We start from the raw sequence: 18,545 nt of genomic DNA, 5'->3' as shown, positions 1-18,545 counted from the left end.
CCTCGTTTGTTATCAGGTTTTATTGATTCTGTTTCTGTAATCCCTCTCATAGTCTGTCCTCATTTACATTTCTGCTCTGCTACCACTGCTTCCATTTACACTTGACTGTTACACTGGCCTACTTATTTACTTCCTGCCTCATATCTCTTCTTATTCAAGCCTTCTAAAACACCATGACTGTATTACTGTTCTGTTCAGAATTTGTAGCAATTTCCTATTCTATAGAGTGCTCAACATGGCTCCCATACTTTCATATTTTTTTCACCACACCATCCTTCCTTCCTTCCTTCATTTCTCAGCATTGCCCTTCCAGCCACATGACCCTAACAGTTGCATGAGCCCTTCTATCCTCAGTGTGTGTAACGATAATTTTTCTTTGTCTGCTTTGTATTTCTCATGTGCCTCAGTTGAAATCTTGTACCTAGATCAGACACAACTCAAAGATTACATCTCTTTGTGAACCTTTTCTTGTTTCCAGTTGGAATTAATTGCTTCCTTCTCTGCACTCCTGTAATAACCTTCTGTTAGTGTACTTAACTATATATTTCTAGTGTAGAGTTATATGCATGTATGTCTCTTTCTGGTAGCCAAGGACTGTTTTGTTTTCGTAGGTCTAGTATAGGGCCTTGCATAATGAGGTTTTGAGGAAAGAGCATAGGTCTTGGGAACAAGAGGTTTAGATTCCATTCCTGGATTTGCTTATTATTAATTTTGTGACCTTTGATAAATCTTTTAATCTTTTTCTATTCTTTTAGCTTTGAATCTTTGTTTGTAAAATAGAGGCCATGAAACCCAGCTCACTGGGATGAGATAACCTTTGGGAATATCTGAAATTATATTTTTACACAACAGAGACTCAGTAAATGTTTGGTAAATTAAAAGTATTATGAATTGAATATTTCTGTTCTGCATTTCTCAAAGGATAGAATCAGATACTTCCAATATAATAATACTAATAAGAGTTAACATTTGTTGAATACTTATTGTGTACTAATGGTTGTTCACAATGGACTATATGTGGTTAACTCACTTACATGAGTTAATTCTTTCTCTCTTGGAAAAATTCCAGCAAGTGGTAAGTATTACAAAATTAAAATGTAATCCTCATGACAACCCTATGTAGTAAATAGTATTATTATTCCCATTTCATAGGTGAGGCAGCTGAGGCACATAGCGGTTAAGTAAGTTGTCCCAGTGGCAACTTTTTGAACCCAACTTTTTGCTAGTAAGTGGCAAGCATTTGAACCCAGATGGCTTTCGTTCTTAACCACTATACCACAGCTGTCTCCCTGTCATAGCTCCATGGCTTTTAAAGTCTCAAGACCACTCTTTTTCATCTTTAGGAAATAGGAGCTTCCAGTTTTTATCAAATAATTATGAAGCAAATATGCATGGAATTTGAAATTTGCTGGTTTGTTAGAAACATAATTGAGAGCTGGGATATAGGTAAGGCAACCAGTTTTATTCCATGGACATTTCTGAATGTTTGGGGTGTTCAGAATAGTTGAAATTAGGCTAGATATTAAGTGAACTGGGAAAAGGATTGGGACTCTAATGGAGACCTGGTCATCTACATTAGGTTTCATTAGAAAATTACCGCATTTATGAAGTTCTTATTTGGATTTGTGACTAACATCTGTTTATTTTTCTGACCATCAGACTAGTCATTGCAATGCATTCTTTTAAGTGTAAATGTGTTCATAAACGTTACTTGGATGAACAGTGATGATAGCCTTAAAATCAATTGAAATTTTTATTTGGTCATTAGATGTTTTGCTAAGCTCTTAATTCCTTGTAGAGAAAAAAAGAAATTATATTTATTAATGAAATAACAGAGGCAAAATAGAGTGAGGTCTGTGAGGTTTACTTACTTTTTCAACTTTCTTAGGGATTGAGGAACGATCTGAAAGCAGCTCTGGATAAGATAGATCAGCAATACCTCAATGAAATAGTGGGTGGTCAAGAACCTGGAGAGGAGGACACACAGAATGATTTGAAGGTTCACGAAGAAAACACCACTATTGAAGAGTTGGAGGTAATCTCTATACCTACCTTCCATATCCCCATTCACCTTTTATCTGGAGCAGTGATTTAGTCAGTGTTTTGTCCAGAGCGCACTATCATCTTTTGCTATTGCAAACGCACTTTTGTTTCATGCTTTTATTTATTTATGCTCCTTTTTCCTCATTTTCCACTCATTCCCTGCTTCCTGCCTTCCAAGGGAATCATTGTAGTATGTTTGATGTACATCCTTTTGTTTGTTGGTGTTTCTGTAAAGCCTGTAGTGTTTTGCGTGCATGTATTTTTAATTTACATAAATGATAATGTGCTATACAGTTGTCTTCCTTGTTTTTGCTTTCTTTTTTCCACTAAGCACTGTGTTTCTAACATCCATCCCTATACCTTATGTGCCTGTAGCCCTTTGCTTTTCTCTGCTCTGTAGTACTCCATGTACTGTGATATGTACATTTTACATTGTTTCCCTTGTGATCATGGGCAACTGGATTGCTCCCAGCTCCCTGCTACCAAAAACAACGTTGTGATGAGAAACCTGCATGTGGACTAAAAAGTAGGATTGCTAGATTTGTGTATATTTAGTTGGTCTGAGTATGGCCAGGTAGCTCTCCAGAATGGTTGTGCAGTCCACACCTTACCTGCATCCCTGTTAACACTTGCCATATCTTACTTTCTGATTTTTGCCAGTGTGATGACTGTGGAGTGACATATGTCATCTTAGTTAAAAAGTAATGTTGTATCACACATATATTTAGCATGAGAAAAAAATGGCTTCATTTAAAGTTCTTAATGCTTATTAAAGCATAAGTTATTTTTTTATTTCTTTAATTTCTGGCTGTCTCACACTTTGTATTTTCTCTGAGTGAGACTGTAGTTGAGGACAATGTTATTATAATTGTTTTTCCTACCCCTCAGCCTATTTTATGGACCCTAAATTTGACTGAAATAATTGGAGTTGTCAGCCAATTGTGGGCATTTTTTTTCTTTTTCTGAGATAGTCTTCTTTGAGATTGTCTTTTTTTATTTTTAGATATTATGGTATCAGATCATACAATTCATCCATAGAAAGTGTACAGTTCAATAGTTTTTAACATTTTTTATTTTTTATTTTTTTTGACATGGACAGGCACCTGGAATCGAACCCGGGTCCTCGGGCTTGGCAGGCAAGCATTCTTACCTGCTGAGCCACCGAGGCCCGCCCAGTTCAGTAATTTTTAGTTCTTTTTTTTTTTTTTTTTTTTAAAGGAAGGAAAGACAGAGAAGGAAGGAAGGATGGAAGGAAGGAAGGGAGGAAGAAAGGGAAACATTTTTAAACATTTTCTTGTTTTATTATATTTTGTTTGTTTGTTTGTTTTTTTACATGGGCTGGGGCCGGGAATCGAACCGGGGTCCTCCGGCACGGCAGGCAAGCACTCTTGCCCGCTGAGCCACCGCGGCCCGCCCAAGTTCTTATAGGGTGGTGCGCCCATCATCATAATCTAATTTTAGAATGTTTTTGTCTCCCCAAAGAAATGCCATATGTTAGCATTCACACCCTCCCCCCAATCTCTCTTCTTTCGTCTTTTGATTAATAAAATATAACATGATTTTTAAGTATAAATGACAAATCCGTGGGATTTTTAAAAAATTATCTAGAAATTCTTTCAGGCTTTTAAATAAAAATCAAGTAGTATGTATAGCAAAAAGTTTCAACTTGTGTTGCTAACATGTTTATGTTGCTCTTTACTAATGAACAGAAACATTTCTTTTTCTTCAGGCCCTGGGAGAATCTTTAGGAAAAGGTGATGATCATAAAGACATGGACATCATTACGAAATTCCTTAAGGTATGTATCCTTTGGCTAGGAATGGATGACATTTTGGTTGGGTAAAAATGGTCCTTATATTTTTGAATCTTAAAGCGTTAAGGTCTGGAAAGGGAAATGCTCAGTAAACAGTGCTTGAATGTGCACGCCATGTATTTCTCACAGGTTTATGATATTGCTGTGTACTCCCATATGCTAATTAAGGAAGGTGTGTGCTTCCTTTCTCCATGGCCCTTCACTTTGAAACTTCTCTATTACTGTAAACTCGGAGGAAAGACGCACAACAGAAAAATGAGTAAGAGGTTTGGGGAGTGCCTGTTTTTTGTTTTTTGTTTTTCTAGGAAGGAGGTAGTTTAGTTTCCTTGCCTGCTCAAGCAAATATCATGCAATGATTTGGCTTAAATAATGGAAACTTTATTTTATTTGTTCATGGTTTTGAGGTTAGGAAAAGTCTAAATCATCAAGGTGATTCTCCCTGAAGACTGTGGTGTTCTAGGGCTGGCTGCTGGTGATCCTTGGTCTTTAGCTTGTCATATCGCTTTTTTTGGCCTCTCAGTTCTCTTCCAGGTTCCTTTGATGCCAGCTTCTCGCTACTCCCTCTATGGTTTTATCCTTCAATATCTGATTTTCATTCTGCTTGTAAAGAATTCCAGTAATAAGATTAAGACCCAGCCTGAATGAGATGTGCCACATCTTAACTCAGGCACCTTCATTCATTGTCCTCTTTACAATGGTTTCACACCCACAAGAATGGTTAAGTTTAAGAATATGTTTTTCTGGGGTACATACAGCCCCAAACCACCACTAGAGGGAAGGGTTCCAGAAGCTTTTATGAGAGATTGATGAGTGAGATGGAAAGATACTGGCAGTGACAAAAGGAAGCATAATAACCTTTCAGAGACTGTTCATTTTCTATGGCCTGCGGATTACTGCCTGCTCTTACTATAAGTGACTTATTCCATCTCTTTTCTCAGCATTTCTTCACTTTAGTGGTCTGGGCAGTATGGGCAAATCTCAGATTCATTCAGCATTTTTCACAAACTGATATTTGCATTTAGGCCAAGAGATTTTTTTTTAAATTCTTTTTTTGTTATATAATATAACATATATACAAAGCAATGAAAGAAAAAGCAATAGTTTTTAAAGGGCTCTTAAACAAGTAGTTACAGGACAGATCCCAGAGTTTGTCATGGGTTACTTTTCCTTCTAGCTGCTCTAGAATATAGAAGGCTAGAAGGAATAAATATTTTATCATCACAATCAACTTTTTTTCTTGAAAAATAACATGTACAAAAAAGCAATAAATTTCAAAGCACAGTACAACAGTTAGTTGTAGAACAGATTTTAGAGTTTGGTATATGTTACAACTTTACAGTTTTAGGTTTTTACTTCTAGCTGCTCTAAGATACTAGAGACTAAAAGAAATGTCAATTTAATGATTCAGCAATGATATTCATTTGTTAAACTGTACCTTGCCTGTGTAACTCCACCATCACCTTTGATATTTCTGTCCCACTTTTTAGGGGTATTTGGCCTATGGCCATTCTAACTTTTTCATGTTAGAAGGGGCTGTCAGTAATATGGGGTAGGGAGATGGAACTAGCTGATGTTCCGGAGAGTCGGGTCTCTCTGGGTTTCAGGACTTACCTGGTCCAGGGGACCCATCTAGAGGTTATAGATTTCTGGAAAGTTACCCTAGTACATGGAACCTTTGTAGAATCCTATATATTGCCCTAGGTGTTCTTTAGGCTTGACTGGAGTAGTTTTAGTTGGTTTTGGCAAGTTATGATGGGCTGCAATGTCTTCTGTAAGAGTGACCTCCAGAGTATCCTCTTGACTCTATTTGAACTCTCTCAGCCACTGGTACTTTTTTAGTTACATTTCTTTTCCCCCTTTTGATCGGGATGGAATTGTTGACCCCATGTTGCCAGGGCTGGACTCATTCCTGGAAGTCATCTCCCATGTCACCATGGAGACTTTCACCTCTGGATGTCATGTCCCACTTAGTGGGGAGGGCAGTGATTTCACTTTTACAGTTGGGCTTAGAGAGATTGAGACCACATCTGAGCAACAAAAGAGGTCCTTCAGAAGTAGCTCTTAGGCATACCTATAGGTAGGCTAAGCTTCTCTGCTACCTACATAGTTTCACAAGAATAAGCCTCAAGATCAAAGGTTTATAGGCCAAGAGATTTAAATGCAAGCAAGACTCTTATTTGTTTTAGTCATTGAGATTCTGAGTCAGTTGAAGATTTTGACCTGGAACAAATTAGGGTATAGAAACTAGTATGAAATAGAGTTTTCCTCTGGGCTGGTTATCCTGTACAGGACATCCACAGGTAATGCCAGTGGAGGGGCATGGCCTCCTTGGCCTTTTTGCGTACCTCTCCCCAGAAAGGGGGCGTTTCATGCAGTTAAACTCAACGGGCCTGGACTAGTTTCCTGGGGGATGGGTGAGATGGGCAGGATGGATTAGAGTTTATTTGAGTCTCCTTCATTTTTTCCTTCTTTTAGTCAGGTGCCTTAGTGAGAATTTTTAGTTGACTTGTGGTCACTATTGCATAAGTAAGAGAAAGCTCAGATGCTACAACAGCTCTACAGAGCAGTGGGAGGAGGGGTTTGGGAAATGGGGTGTTAGTAAATGTCACAATACAGAACTATCTGGATGATAAATCTAGGTCGGCTGAATTTTATGTAAGAGAAATACAACCAAAATTTATTTTTATCTAATTGTTAGCTCTGAAATTTGCTAGTTCTTTTAGGGGAAGAAGGGATTGGATTATCTTGACCTAGGAATATGTAGAGAATATGGAAGTTTGTGATCAAGTTTGTAACTTGCTGAAGGTACTACATCAAAACATACCTGAGAAAGCAGAAATAATTCATTAGTTAAATCTTATTTAATGATATTTTAATCAGTCAAGAAATCAACTTTCAGGATGTTAGTTACTTCTCTATATGTGAGGAAACTTTTTAACTTATTGAACCACTAGGTGGCATTGTAGTCTAAATTTATCTATTCTTTCAACAGTTTCTTCTTGGCGTTTGGGCTAAAGAGTTGAATGCAAGAGAAGATTATGTGAAACGAAGCGTGCAGGGTAAACTGAACAGTGCTACCCAGAAGCAGACTGAGTCCTACCTCCGACCACTTTTCAGAAAGTTACGCAAAAGGGTGAGGCTTCTCCCAAAAGGTTTTCTGTTAACTGGCTTTTTAAAATGGAACGTATAGATTCAGAATAAATATGGAGTACGGTAGTTTACAAAATGAGTTATTTTTTTCTTTTCCAGAATCTTCCTGCTGATATTAAGGAATCCATAACAGATATTATTAAATTCATGTTGCAGAGAGAATATGTGAAGGTACATTATTACTGTGCTGTGTGCATTTAAATTGTGGTTACAAACATATCTGGATTATGCATATAATACAAACGTCCATTTGTGATGGGGGATTTTACATGTTGGATTTAAGAATAAATGTGAAATGAGCTGGTAGTAAAAAAAGTTTTTATTTTCTATTCTATTAGCTGCTCTATTGTTAAGCATGGAATTCAAACAGACTTTTAGATCACAACTATATGTTTTAGTCTTTTGTAAGATAGATTTAAAAGTACTTTAGAACATGAGTTATGTACAGGCATTGTTCGTTTATGAATGGCATTGAATTTCAGAATTTGTAAGTTGTTGACTATGGCTCAGAACCTTCCTGTAGGAAAACGCTGCTATCTAGATTTGTTTCCCAGGCCACAGGCCAGCTATAAAAGCCCATTTAATCCATGATATGGTTGAGCCATTTGAGCTATTCTACTGATGATACAATGGAATTTAACCACCCTCTGTAATCGTTTCTGTGGGAAAATGTTCCAAGTAAGGCTGCCAGAATCCACCTCTCCTGGGTCAGTGCTGCAACTTCCCTTGCAAGGGAAGACTTTTCCTGTTGCTCCGTGACTTTCTGAATGGATTGTGGGAGGTGGTGGTAGAGGGAGAGAACTGCAGCTTCCAGTGTCCAAGAGCTCCTGGGGCAGATTTCAGAAAGGTGCAGTGAGGTATCAGGGGACAGTAAGGCTTGGTTTAAAAGAGCCATTTGTTTTCTGTGGTCTTCACTTTGTGTAGCTTTTATTTTAAGGTTCTTGGGAGGTTTAGGAGAGCCAAAGGAGACTATCTCAACCTGCAGCTATTTAGCTGGAGAGCTAGCGTTTACTTACTGTTGACATATCTGCGAAGGACCCTGGGCATAGTTTCAGCACATGGGGTGCCCATTACTTCCTGTGACCTGTCCTGCATGCAGACCATGGGAGAGTTTCAGTCAGGATTGTGAAACCTTGATCAAGAAGACTGGGTCAAAAGGAGAATCAAATTAGGGTTTCTGTCAGAGCATCAAATGACCTACCTGGGCATTCCACATCTGAAACGTCTTGGTCTCCATTGCACAAAAGCAAGAAAGGGACACTTGTCTGTTCACTCATGAACTTAGCTTTGGTTTCTGTTTTTCTGTGAATCTATGTGGTCCTAGGCAGGGCAGTCACTCATCCACATTTTAAACTTTATTTTTAGGCTAACGATGCTTATCTTCAGATGGCCATTGGAAATGCCCCTTGGCCCATTGGTGTCACCATGGTTGGTATCCATGCCAGAACTGGTAGGGAGAAGATTTTTTCCAAACATGTTGCACATGTCTTAAATGATGAAACACAGCGAAAGTATATTCAGGTAAGCAGTTTGGCGGGAGATAAATTGCTCTGGTGGTTAGTATTCTGTGAAATTGTAATGGAATAGCATGAGAGGATTGAAATCCACTTTTTAAAAGCACTTTTATTTAAGTCACCTTAACAGAACAAACTAGAAGTCTTTGAAGATTCGTATGTGATGTCAGATAGGGTGAAGTACTGTGCTTGAATTACCTTAGCATTGAATTCAAATACTGCAGTTTACTTTTTTAACATATAGATTATATATTTTTTTATCTATATAAGCAAGTAAAACCTGATCTCATCAAAGAATTTGGACATTTACTGAAGAATGACAAGTTTAGAGTATTTTGTAAATAAATTCTGTTATTTTCATGGTAGATGTAAAAAGTTGTAGATAGTAAAAATTTGGTTTTAATTAATGTAATAATTTTTAAGTAGCACATAACGGTCCTTTCCTAGTTACCTGAATAGATCTAAAGCGTTTATAGTTTACTTTCTTAAAGTTGTACATACCTCATATAACCTTGCTTATACTGTTGTTGTGTTAAAATTTTCTTCTTAGTGGGACAACTATCAGCTATTAATCTAAATTTTCGCCAAGAGGTCGTAAACCTGATTGTGCCCACACAATGACTTTTGCTCTACATTAATTTTAAAGCTCAAAGATGATACTCTAGAACTTTACTTGAAATTTAAAGTTCACCTAATATGCATAAAGTGTGTCCAGATTTTGTTCCAGTGAACAATCATTGCCATACTCATGAATGATCTTTTTGTTTTTCAGTTCCAAGGCTGAGCATTAGTTTGTATGTAATACTTTATGCTTTAAACACAGATATTAGCTTTTTTTAATAAATGAAAATTTTATTAAAATTAAAAGCTAAAAGATCCCCTGAAATTGAGGGGAGAGAGAGATCTGTGTCTTCTGTAAGCCATAGGACTCCAGCATACTCCCTATAGCAAATCAGGGGTAAGGCAGGATCTTAGAATGAATGGGGTTCAATAGATAGCTGTTGGATTAATCAATGTTTGCATATTTAACGTGTGCACTTATAAAAGATAAATTGACAGAATATGTTAGGCTCTGCCATGAACATAAAATGACGGGGGATTGATGGAGGTATCAAAATCTTGGATTATGGAGCCGTATTGACTCAGTTTAAACATATCCCCAAAAAAGTATTAGCTTTGTGATCTGAATTTTTCTAGGCTTCAGGATCCTCATCAAGAATAATAGACGAGGGCCACGGTGGCTCAGCAGGCAAGAATGCTTGCCTGCCATGCCGGAGGAGCCGGATTCGGTTCCCGGTGCCTGCCCATGTAAAAAAAAAAAAAAGTTAAAAAAAAAAAGGAAAAGAATAACAGACGTTGATAGTACGTACCTCACAATGAGGTGAGATCATAAAGTGTTTTTTTTATATTTTATTGATATATATTATATATTCACATACCATGTAGTCATCCAAAGTGTATCATCAGTGGTTCACAGTATCATCATATAGCTGTGCATTTATCATCACAATCGACTTTTGTGTGTGTGTGTGTGAAAGATAATATGTATACAAAAAAGCAATAAATTTCAAAGTACATCAGAACAATTAGTTGTGGAACAGATTTCAGAGTTTGGTATGTGTTACAATTCCACAATTGTAGGTTTTTATTTCTTGCTGTTCCGAGGTATAACACAGGTATAAGGTACTCATACTCATTTCTTAAACCTATCCTTCTCTGTATAACTCCGCCATCACCTTTGATCTGTCTCCCACTCTTTAGGGGTATTTGGTCTATTCGCATTCTTACTTTTTCATGTTGGAAGAGTCTGTCAGCAATATGGGGTAGGGAAATGAAACTAGCTGATGTTCTGGAGAGACTGGGCCCTCTAGGTTTTAGAGCTTAATCTGTTCCAGGGACCCATCTGGAGGTTGTAGGCTTTGGAGAGTTACCCTAGTGCATGGAACGTTTGTAGAATGTTATATAATGCCTTAGGTATTCTTTAGGGTTGACAGGAATGGTTTTGGTTGTTGTTTGGCAAGCTATGATAGATAGCAATGTCCAACTGAAGCATACATAAGAGTGACCTCCAGTGGAGCCTCTTGACTCTGTTTGAACTTTCTTAGCCGCTGATACCTTATTTGTTACACTTCTTTTCCCCCCTTTTGGTCAGGATGGAGTTGTTGGTCCCATGGTGCCAGGGCCAGGCTCATCCCTGAGTGTCATATCCCACACCACTAGGAGACTTTCATCCCTGGATGTCATGTCCCACATAGCAGGGAGGGCAATAGGTTTCACTTAGAGAGAGGAAGGCCACATCTGAGGAACAAAATAGATCCTCTGGAGGTGACTCTTAGGCATACCTGTAGGTAGGCTAAGTTTCTCTGCTACATAAATAAGGTTCACAAGGTCAAGGGGTTGGCCTATTGATTTTGGTGTCCCTAATATTTGACACAATATCCGGTGTTTCCCCTGTGGTAAAGTTCGATAGTTCCATATGTTTTCTCCCATCCCTCAAGTGACTTTGCAATACTTTTTGATTATCTGCTTAATATACTCTGATATGTATGCAGGCATTACATTAAACTATATAGGATTAAAGGCTCTCATTCTTATTCTGGGCTCCCTGTGTTTGGATTGTTTAAATGATCTATCCAGACAAGTTGAGTTAGATTATGTGCTACAGAATACCTAGGTTCTGGACATAATGAAACTTTCTTCCTTTGGTCTCAGAGAGTAGGTGTAATTCTAAAATATAGGCAATGTCTTCCTTACCCCTGTATCCTGAATTACCTTAATCCCCATTTGATTGACTTCATTCTTATATATAAATACCAGGTTATATAAATATAAAACAGTCCCCCAAAATCCAGAAATAACAATTACCACTCCGGAATAAATGTGACTGCTGCATGGGCTTGCAATCTAGGTCCCTGTTTTCTTATAAATGTTTTCTAAATGAGATTATGCAATATTTGCTCTTTTGTTTCTGGCTTATGCCTCACCAAATGTCCCACAGGTATATTCACATTGTTACATGCCTCACAGCTTTGTTCCTTTTTTAGCAGCACCGTGTTTGATCATACGTTTACACCGTTGTTTGCCAGTCCACTTCTTAGTCAGTGCATCTTTCAGCCACCAGTATCTATTGGATTTCGTGTATAATGCCCAGAGTCAACAATCCATCAACACTCTTAATTTTAGATAGTTTTATTGTTCCCAAGAAAATGATAGCCAATAAACACACCCTGATCAAATAGAAAATCCAAACCTCTCCCTAACTTTTGTCCCTCCCCCCATTATGTACCCCTGGTACTGCTGTGATACTGTTGATGTTTTCCTGGTAAACATAGCCCAAAGGATACAATAACATTTTCCCCCTATACCCCGAAATTATGCAGTCTTTGTACAAGATTCATAGCTTTCCAGTAGTTCATGCAAGAACTTATTTATATTTATAGTGTTAATTGATGGGACACATGAGTCTATACAACCCTTTTGAATCATGTTCACCTTCAATACATTACTATTAGTTATAGACCCACTAGTGAACTGCCTTTACTTCTGTCTATTCCCTTACAATTGAGTTCAACCTCATTAGCAAACTATTCACCCATGTTAAGCTTCTGTGTATCTCTTTGTCCCCTAAATTCTGTCTTATAAGCCTCTCATTTTACTTTTACCATGTTCATGAAAGTGGGATCATATAGTATCTGTTCTTTTGTATCTGGCTTATTTCACTCAGCATCATGTATTCTTGTCATGTGGTTTTAGGATGTCATTTCATCTTACTGCTGCATGATATTCCATCATAGGGATACACCACATTTTGTTAATCCATTCGTCTGTTGATGGGCACTTCAATTGTTTCCATCTTTTGGCGATTGTGAATAGTGCTGCTGTGAACATTGGTGTGCCAATGTCTGTGTCACTGCTTTCAGTTCTTCTCGGTATATACCAAGTAGTGGTATTGCCAGGTCAAAGGTTAACTTGATATTTAGTTTTTTGAGGAACCCCAGACTATCTTCCATACTGGCGTATACCATTATTCATTCTCACCAGCAGTGCGTAAGTGTCCCAGTTTCTCCACATCCTGTAAAACATTTGTAGTTTCCTGTCTGTTAAATAGCAGCCATTCTTATAGATGTGAGGTGGTAGCTCATTGTGGTCTTGATCTGCATTTCCTTTATAGCTAATGAGAATGAGCATGTCTTCATGTGCTTTTTAGCCATCTGGATTTGCTCTTCAGAAAAATGTCTATTCATATATTTAGCCCACTTTATAATTGGGTTACTTGTTCTTGTGTTGTTGAGTTGTATGATTCCTTTATATATTCAGAATATTAAACCTTTTTTCTGATGTGTGATCTCCAAATATTTTCTCCCATTGAGTTGGCTGCCTCTTCACCTTTTTGACAAAATTGTTTGAGGCACAAAAGCATTTTTAAAAAAATTATCAGCATTTGTTTTTTCTAATATATGCAGTTATGACTAAAACATTCTGTACAAACTTGGCCCTTGTGTGTTTTAGTTTGCCAGGATTGCTATGACAAATTCTGCAGGCTGGTTGGCTTAAACAAACAGGAATTTATTTGCCTTACAGTTCTGGAGGCTAGAAGTGTGAAATCAAGGTACTGGTGGGGCTGTACTTCCCCAGAAGTCCGGTTTTCTGATGGAGGCTTGCGAAGCTCTGTCATATGGTGATCTGTCTTTAGTCGTCTCCTGTGGCTTCTACTTTCATGTCCAAATTTCCTTTGCTTATAAGGATTCCAGACAATAAGGCCAGCCTGATATAATTTGGCCTTATCTCATAGAATAGATCCTATTCACAGATGGCTTGAAAAGCTCTTGTAGGGGACATGATTCAAGTCCGAACAGCCTGAATATCATGTGGTATGTAATTTTTTTAAATTATATTTTAGTGGCTATGTCCTAGATTGAGTATCCTGAAAGCAGAACCCAAAGATGAATTTTCTTCTTGGGGATCAGTTAACATTTACAGAAAAGTTGCAATGGAGAGAACATAAAACGCCATTTATGTTCCTTGTAGAGATGAAGAGACAAAAGAATTAGAATCTAAACTTGGGATTCCAAAATGGGATGGAGCAGTATATGTTAGGGTCTTGGCAGTGGCCAACAAAGTGGTCTGTGTGAACTCTAAAGTTGGGACATATACTAAGTTGTAATCAGGGTACTGACTTATTTGTATAAACTGAGGAGACAGGACAAACACTCTTAGGGGATCTTTGTGGTGTGTCCATATTTCTCTCCCAAGGACTGATCTTGACTCCTTCAGGTAATTGCTTTTGTTGAGCTTCTTGTTTTGCTGATTATGCTTTAATTTTTCTTTCTTGAATTTTGTTCTATTGTTCTTGAACCAAACCTACAGTTCTGTTGGATGTATACCCATTTTAAAGGTCATTTCTTTCTCAAAAGATCAGCGTTTGGGTACAGGTTCTTCTTCTTTTTTTTTTTAATTGACAAAACAAAACAACATACAAACATGAACATTCTTAACATATGAACATTGCATACTTGGTGTATAATCATTGGCTCACAATATCATCACATAGTTGTATATTCATCACCATGATCATTTCTTAGGACATTTGCATCACTTCAGAGAAAGAAATAAAAAGAAAAAATTCATACATACCATACCGCTTAACCCCTCCCTCTGATTGACCACTAGTATTCCCATCTAGCTAATATATTTTAACCTTTGTCCCCCCTATTTTTTTCTATACCCCTTACCACTCTCTTTCATTGATCACTAATATTTCAGTCTACTCAATTTATTTTAATATTTGATCCCTCATTATATATTTATTTTTAATCCATATTTTTTAGTAATCTGTCCATACTGTAGATAAAAGGAGCATCAGACACAAGGTTTTCACAATCACACAGTCACATTGCAAAAGCTATATCAGTATGCAGTCATCTTCAAGAAACATGGCTACTAGACCACAGTTCTACATTTCAGGCACTTCCCTTTGGCCTCTCTAATACGCCTTCAACTAAAATGGAGATATCTATATAATTTGTAAGAATAACCTGTAGGATAATCTCTTGACTCTGTTTGAAATCTCTCAGCCACTGGCACTTTATTTTGTCTCATTTCTCTCTTCTCCCTTTTGGTTGAGAAGATTTTCTTAATCTCTTAATGCTGAGTCCAGGCTCACCCTAGAATTTCTGTCCCACATTGCCAGGAAGGTTTATACCCTTGGGAGTCATGTCCCAGTAGAGAGGGGGAGGGCAGTGAGTTTGCTTGCCATGTTGGCTGAGAGAGGCCACATCTGAGCAATAAAAGAGGTTCTCTGGGGTGACTCTTAAGCCTAATTTTAAGTAGGCTTAGCCTGTCCTTTGCGAGGATAAGTTTCACATAAACAAACCCCAAGACTGATGGCTCGGCCTGTTGATTTGGTTGTCCCTACTGCTTGCGAGAATATAAAAAATTCTCCACTTGGGGAAGTTGAATTTTCTCCCTTTCTTGCCATTCCCCCAAGGGGACTTTGTAAATACTTCTTTATTCACTGTTCATATCACTCTGGGATTTATCGGGGCATCATACTTGTAGAGATGAAGAGACAAAAGACAAACCTACAAACTCTCATGCCGTACTCAAGGTTCCATGTACTTATGGTGTTCAGTTAACCTGTCCATACAAGTTATATTAGGAAATACACTAGTCAAAATTTAATTTTGTACCAAATAAGCATTTTTTATTTTAGTCTCATACAAAAGTTGAAGTTTTAAAATATGAATGTGGGTATGGGTTCTTATTGAACAAGATTTTCAAATCTTCTAGTTGTTTTTCAGTAAACATAGTTTGTTTCCTTTGTTGGATTCCTTTGGTGCTTACATGAGTCAGCTGTGTCTTGGAGCATCAATCACTTCTGAGTTTTTCCAGCTTAAGAGTTTATCAGTAAAGCAGAGGTAGTCACAGGGGTTGCTTGGTTCTCCGAATTTGGCCTGGAGTAGTAATTCTTCACAATGCCAAGATCTGGCAGTCAACACCTCGATTGGGTGGTTAAAAGTATCACTAGCCTCATGGACAGACTACCTGGCATGGCATACCTCCTGATGGGATGGGACAGGAACATTTTTAGAAAGATCCTCTGAATCTGACATGTTTCACTCTTGGACTGTTTAGGTGTCCAGATCCAGTGACAGGAAGCATTTGAATTTGAGGAGTCCCCATTTATTATTTTTTCTTTTGTTGCTTATCCTTTGGGTGTAAAGTTTAGGAAGCTACCTCCTATTACTTAAGGTTTTGAAAATGCTTCCCTACATTTTTTTCCAGGAGCTTTATGGTACTGGTTCTTATGGTTAGGTGTTTGATCCAATTTGAGTTAATTTTTATATGGGGTATAAGGTAAGGGTCCTCTTTCAGTCTTCTGGCTATTGATATCCAGTTCTCCCATGTCCATTTTTTGAAAAGACTGTTTTGTCACAGTTCACTGTATTTGAGGGTCTTGTCAAAGATCAGTTTACTGTAGATTTGGTGGTCTGTTTCTGCACTCTGAATTCTATTCCATTGGTCGAAACTTCTTTGTGCCAGTGCCATGCTGTTTTTGAACACTGTGGCTTATTAGTAAGTTCTAAAATCGGGGCATGTTGATCCTCTCACTTCATTCTTCTTTTTCTAGAATGCTTTTAGCTATTCAGGGTCTCTTTCCCTTCCAGGTGAATTTGAGAACTAGCTTTTTCAAGTCTTCAAAATAGGGTGACGGAATGTTGATTGGTACTACATTGAATCTGTAGATCAATTTGGATAGAATTGACCTCTCAACCACATTTTACCTTCCTGTCCATGAACATTGTATGTCTTTCCACCTATTTAGATCTCCTTTCATTTTTTTTTATTAATTAACGGAGAAAAAGAAATTAACCCAACATTTAGAAATCATACCATTCTACATATGCAATCAGTAACTCTTAACATCATCACATAGATGCATGATCATCGTTTCTTAGTACATTTGCATCGGTTTAGAAGAACTAGCAACACAACAGAAAAAGATATAGAATGTTAATATAGAGAAAAGAAATAAAAGAAATAATAATAGTAAAAAACAAACAAACAAACAAAAAACCCTATAGCTCAGATGCAGCTTCATTCAGTGTTTTAACATGATTACTTTACAATTAGGTATTATTGTGCTGTCCATTTTTGAGTTTTTGTATCTAGTCCTGTTGCACAGTCTGTATCCCTTCAGCTCCAATTACCCATTATCTTACCTTGTTTCTAACTCCTGCTGGACTCTGTTACCAATGACATATTCCAAGTTTATTCTCGAATGTCCGTTCACATCAGTGGGACCGTACAGTATTTGTCCTTTAGTTTTTGGCTGGACTCACTCAGCATAATGTTCTCTAGGTCCATCCATGTTATTACATGCTTCATAAGTTTATCCTGTCTTAAAGCTGCATAATATTCCATCGTATGTATATACCACAGTTTGTTCAGCCATTCTTCTATTGATGGACATTTTGGCTGTTTCCATCTCTTTGCAATTGTAAATAACACTGCTATAAACATTGGTGTGCAAATGTCCGTTTGTGTCTTTGCCCTTAAGTCCTTTGAGTAGATACCCAGCAATGGTATTGCTGGGTCGTATGGCAATTCTATATTCAGCTTTTTGAGGAACCGCCAAACTGCCTTCCACAGTGGTTGCACCATTTGACATTCCCACCAACAGTGGATAAGTGTGCCTCTTTCTCCGCATCCTCTCCAGCACTTGTCATTTTCTGTTGTGTTGATAATGGCCATTCTGGTGGGTGTGAGATGATATCTCATTGTGGTTTTGATTTGCATTTCTCTAATGGCCAGGGACATTGAGCATCTCTTCATGTGCCTTTTGGCCATTTGTATTTCCTCTTCTGATAGGTGTCTGTTCAAGTCTTTTTCCCATTTTGTAATTGGGTTGGCTGTCTTTTTGTTGTTGAGTTGAGCAATCTCTATATAAATTCTGAATACTAGACCTTTATCTGATATGTCATTTCCAAATATTATCTCCCATTGTGTAGGCTGTCTTTCTACTTTCTTGATGAAGTTCTTTGATGCACAAAAGTGTTTAATTTTGAGGAGCTCCCATTTATTTATTTCCTTCTTCAGTGCTCTTGCTTTAGGTTTAAAGTCCATAAAAACGCCTCCGATTGTAAGTTTCATAAGATATCTCCCTACATTTTCCTCTAACTGTTTTATGTTAATGTTTAGATCTTTGATCCATTTTCAGTTAACTTTTGTATAAGGTGTGAGATATGGGTCTTCTTTCATTCTTTTGCATATGGATATCCAGTTCTCTAGGCACCATTTATTGAAGAGACTGTTCTGTCCCAGGTGAGTTGACTTGACTGCCTTATCGAAGATCGAATGTCCATAGATGAGAGGGTCTATATCTGAGCACTCTATTCGATTCCATTGGTCGATATATCTATCTTTATGCCAATACCATGCTGTTTTGACCACTGTGGCTTCATAATATGCCTTAAAGTCAGGCAGCGCAAGACTTCCAGCTTCGTTTTTTTTCCTCAAGATGTTTTTAGCAATTCGGGGCACCCTGCCCTTCCAGATAAATTTGCTTATTGTTTTTTCTATTTCTGAAAAATAAGTTGTTGGGATTTTGATTGGTATTGCATTGAATCTGTAGATCAATTTAGGTAGGATTGATATCTTAACTATATTTAGTCTTCCAATCCATGAACACAGTATGCCCTTCCATCTATTTAGGTCTTCTGTGATTTCTTTTAGCAGTTTTTTGTAGTTTTCTTTATATAGGTTTTTTGTCTCTTTAGTTAAATTTATTCCTAGGTATTTTATTCTTTTAGTTGCAATTGTAAATGGGATTCGTTTCTTGATTTCCCCCTCAGCTTGTTCATTACTAGTGTATAGAAATGCTACAGATTTTTGAATGTTGATCTTGTAACCTGCTACTTTGCTGTACTCATTTATTAGCTCTAGTAGTTTTGTTGTGGATTTTTCCGGGTTTTCGACGTATAGTATCATATCATCTGCAAACAGTGATAGTTTTACTTCTTCCT

General features: G+C 37.5%; 1 protein-coding gene across 9 annotated transcripts in view; it reads left to right on the top strand.

Annotated features, from left to right (window-relative positions):
• The window catches only part of PRPF18 (pre-mRNA processing factor 18), a 78,207-nt gene that overhangs the window by 29,231 nt on the left and 30,431 nt on the right, over window positions 1–18,545 (top strand). For all 9 annotated transcript variants that reach the window (XM_077169379.1, XM_077169382.1, XM_077169380.1 and 6 more), the window contains 5 exons: window positions 1,889–2,035; window positions 3,773–3,841; window positions 6,849–6,989; window positions 7,106–7,177; window positions 8,372–8,527. In XM_077169379.1, the coding sequence (XP_077025494.1) occupies window positions 1,889–2,035; window positions 3,773–3,841; window positions 6,849–6,989; window positions 7,106–7,177; window positions 8,372–8,527 (585 nt within the window). The remainder of the gene's footprint in view (window positions 1–1,888; window positions 2,036–3,772; window positions 3,842–6,848; window positions 6,990–7,105; window positions 7,178–8,371; window positions 8,528–18,545) is intronic.

This window comes from Tamandua tetradactyla, chromosome 7 (genome assembly GCF_023851605.1).
Source record: "Tamandua tetradactyla isolate mTamTet1 chromosome 7, mTamTet1.pri, whole genome shotgun sequence".
NCBI lineage: Eukaryota > Metazoa > Chordata > Mammalia > Pilosa > Myrmecophagidae > Tamandua > Tamandua tetradactyla.
The sequence above is the reverse complement of the archived record's forward strand: the minus strand, read 5'-3'. Positions and strand labels throughout refer to the sequence as shown.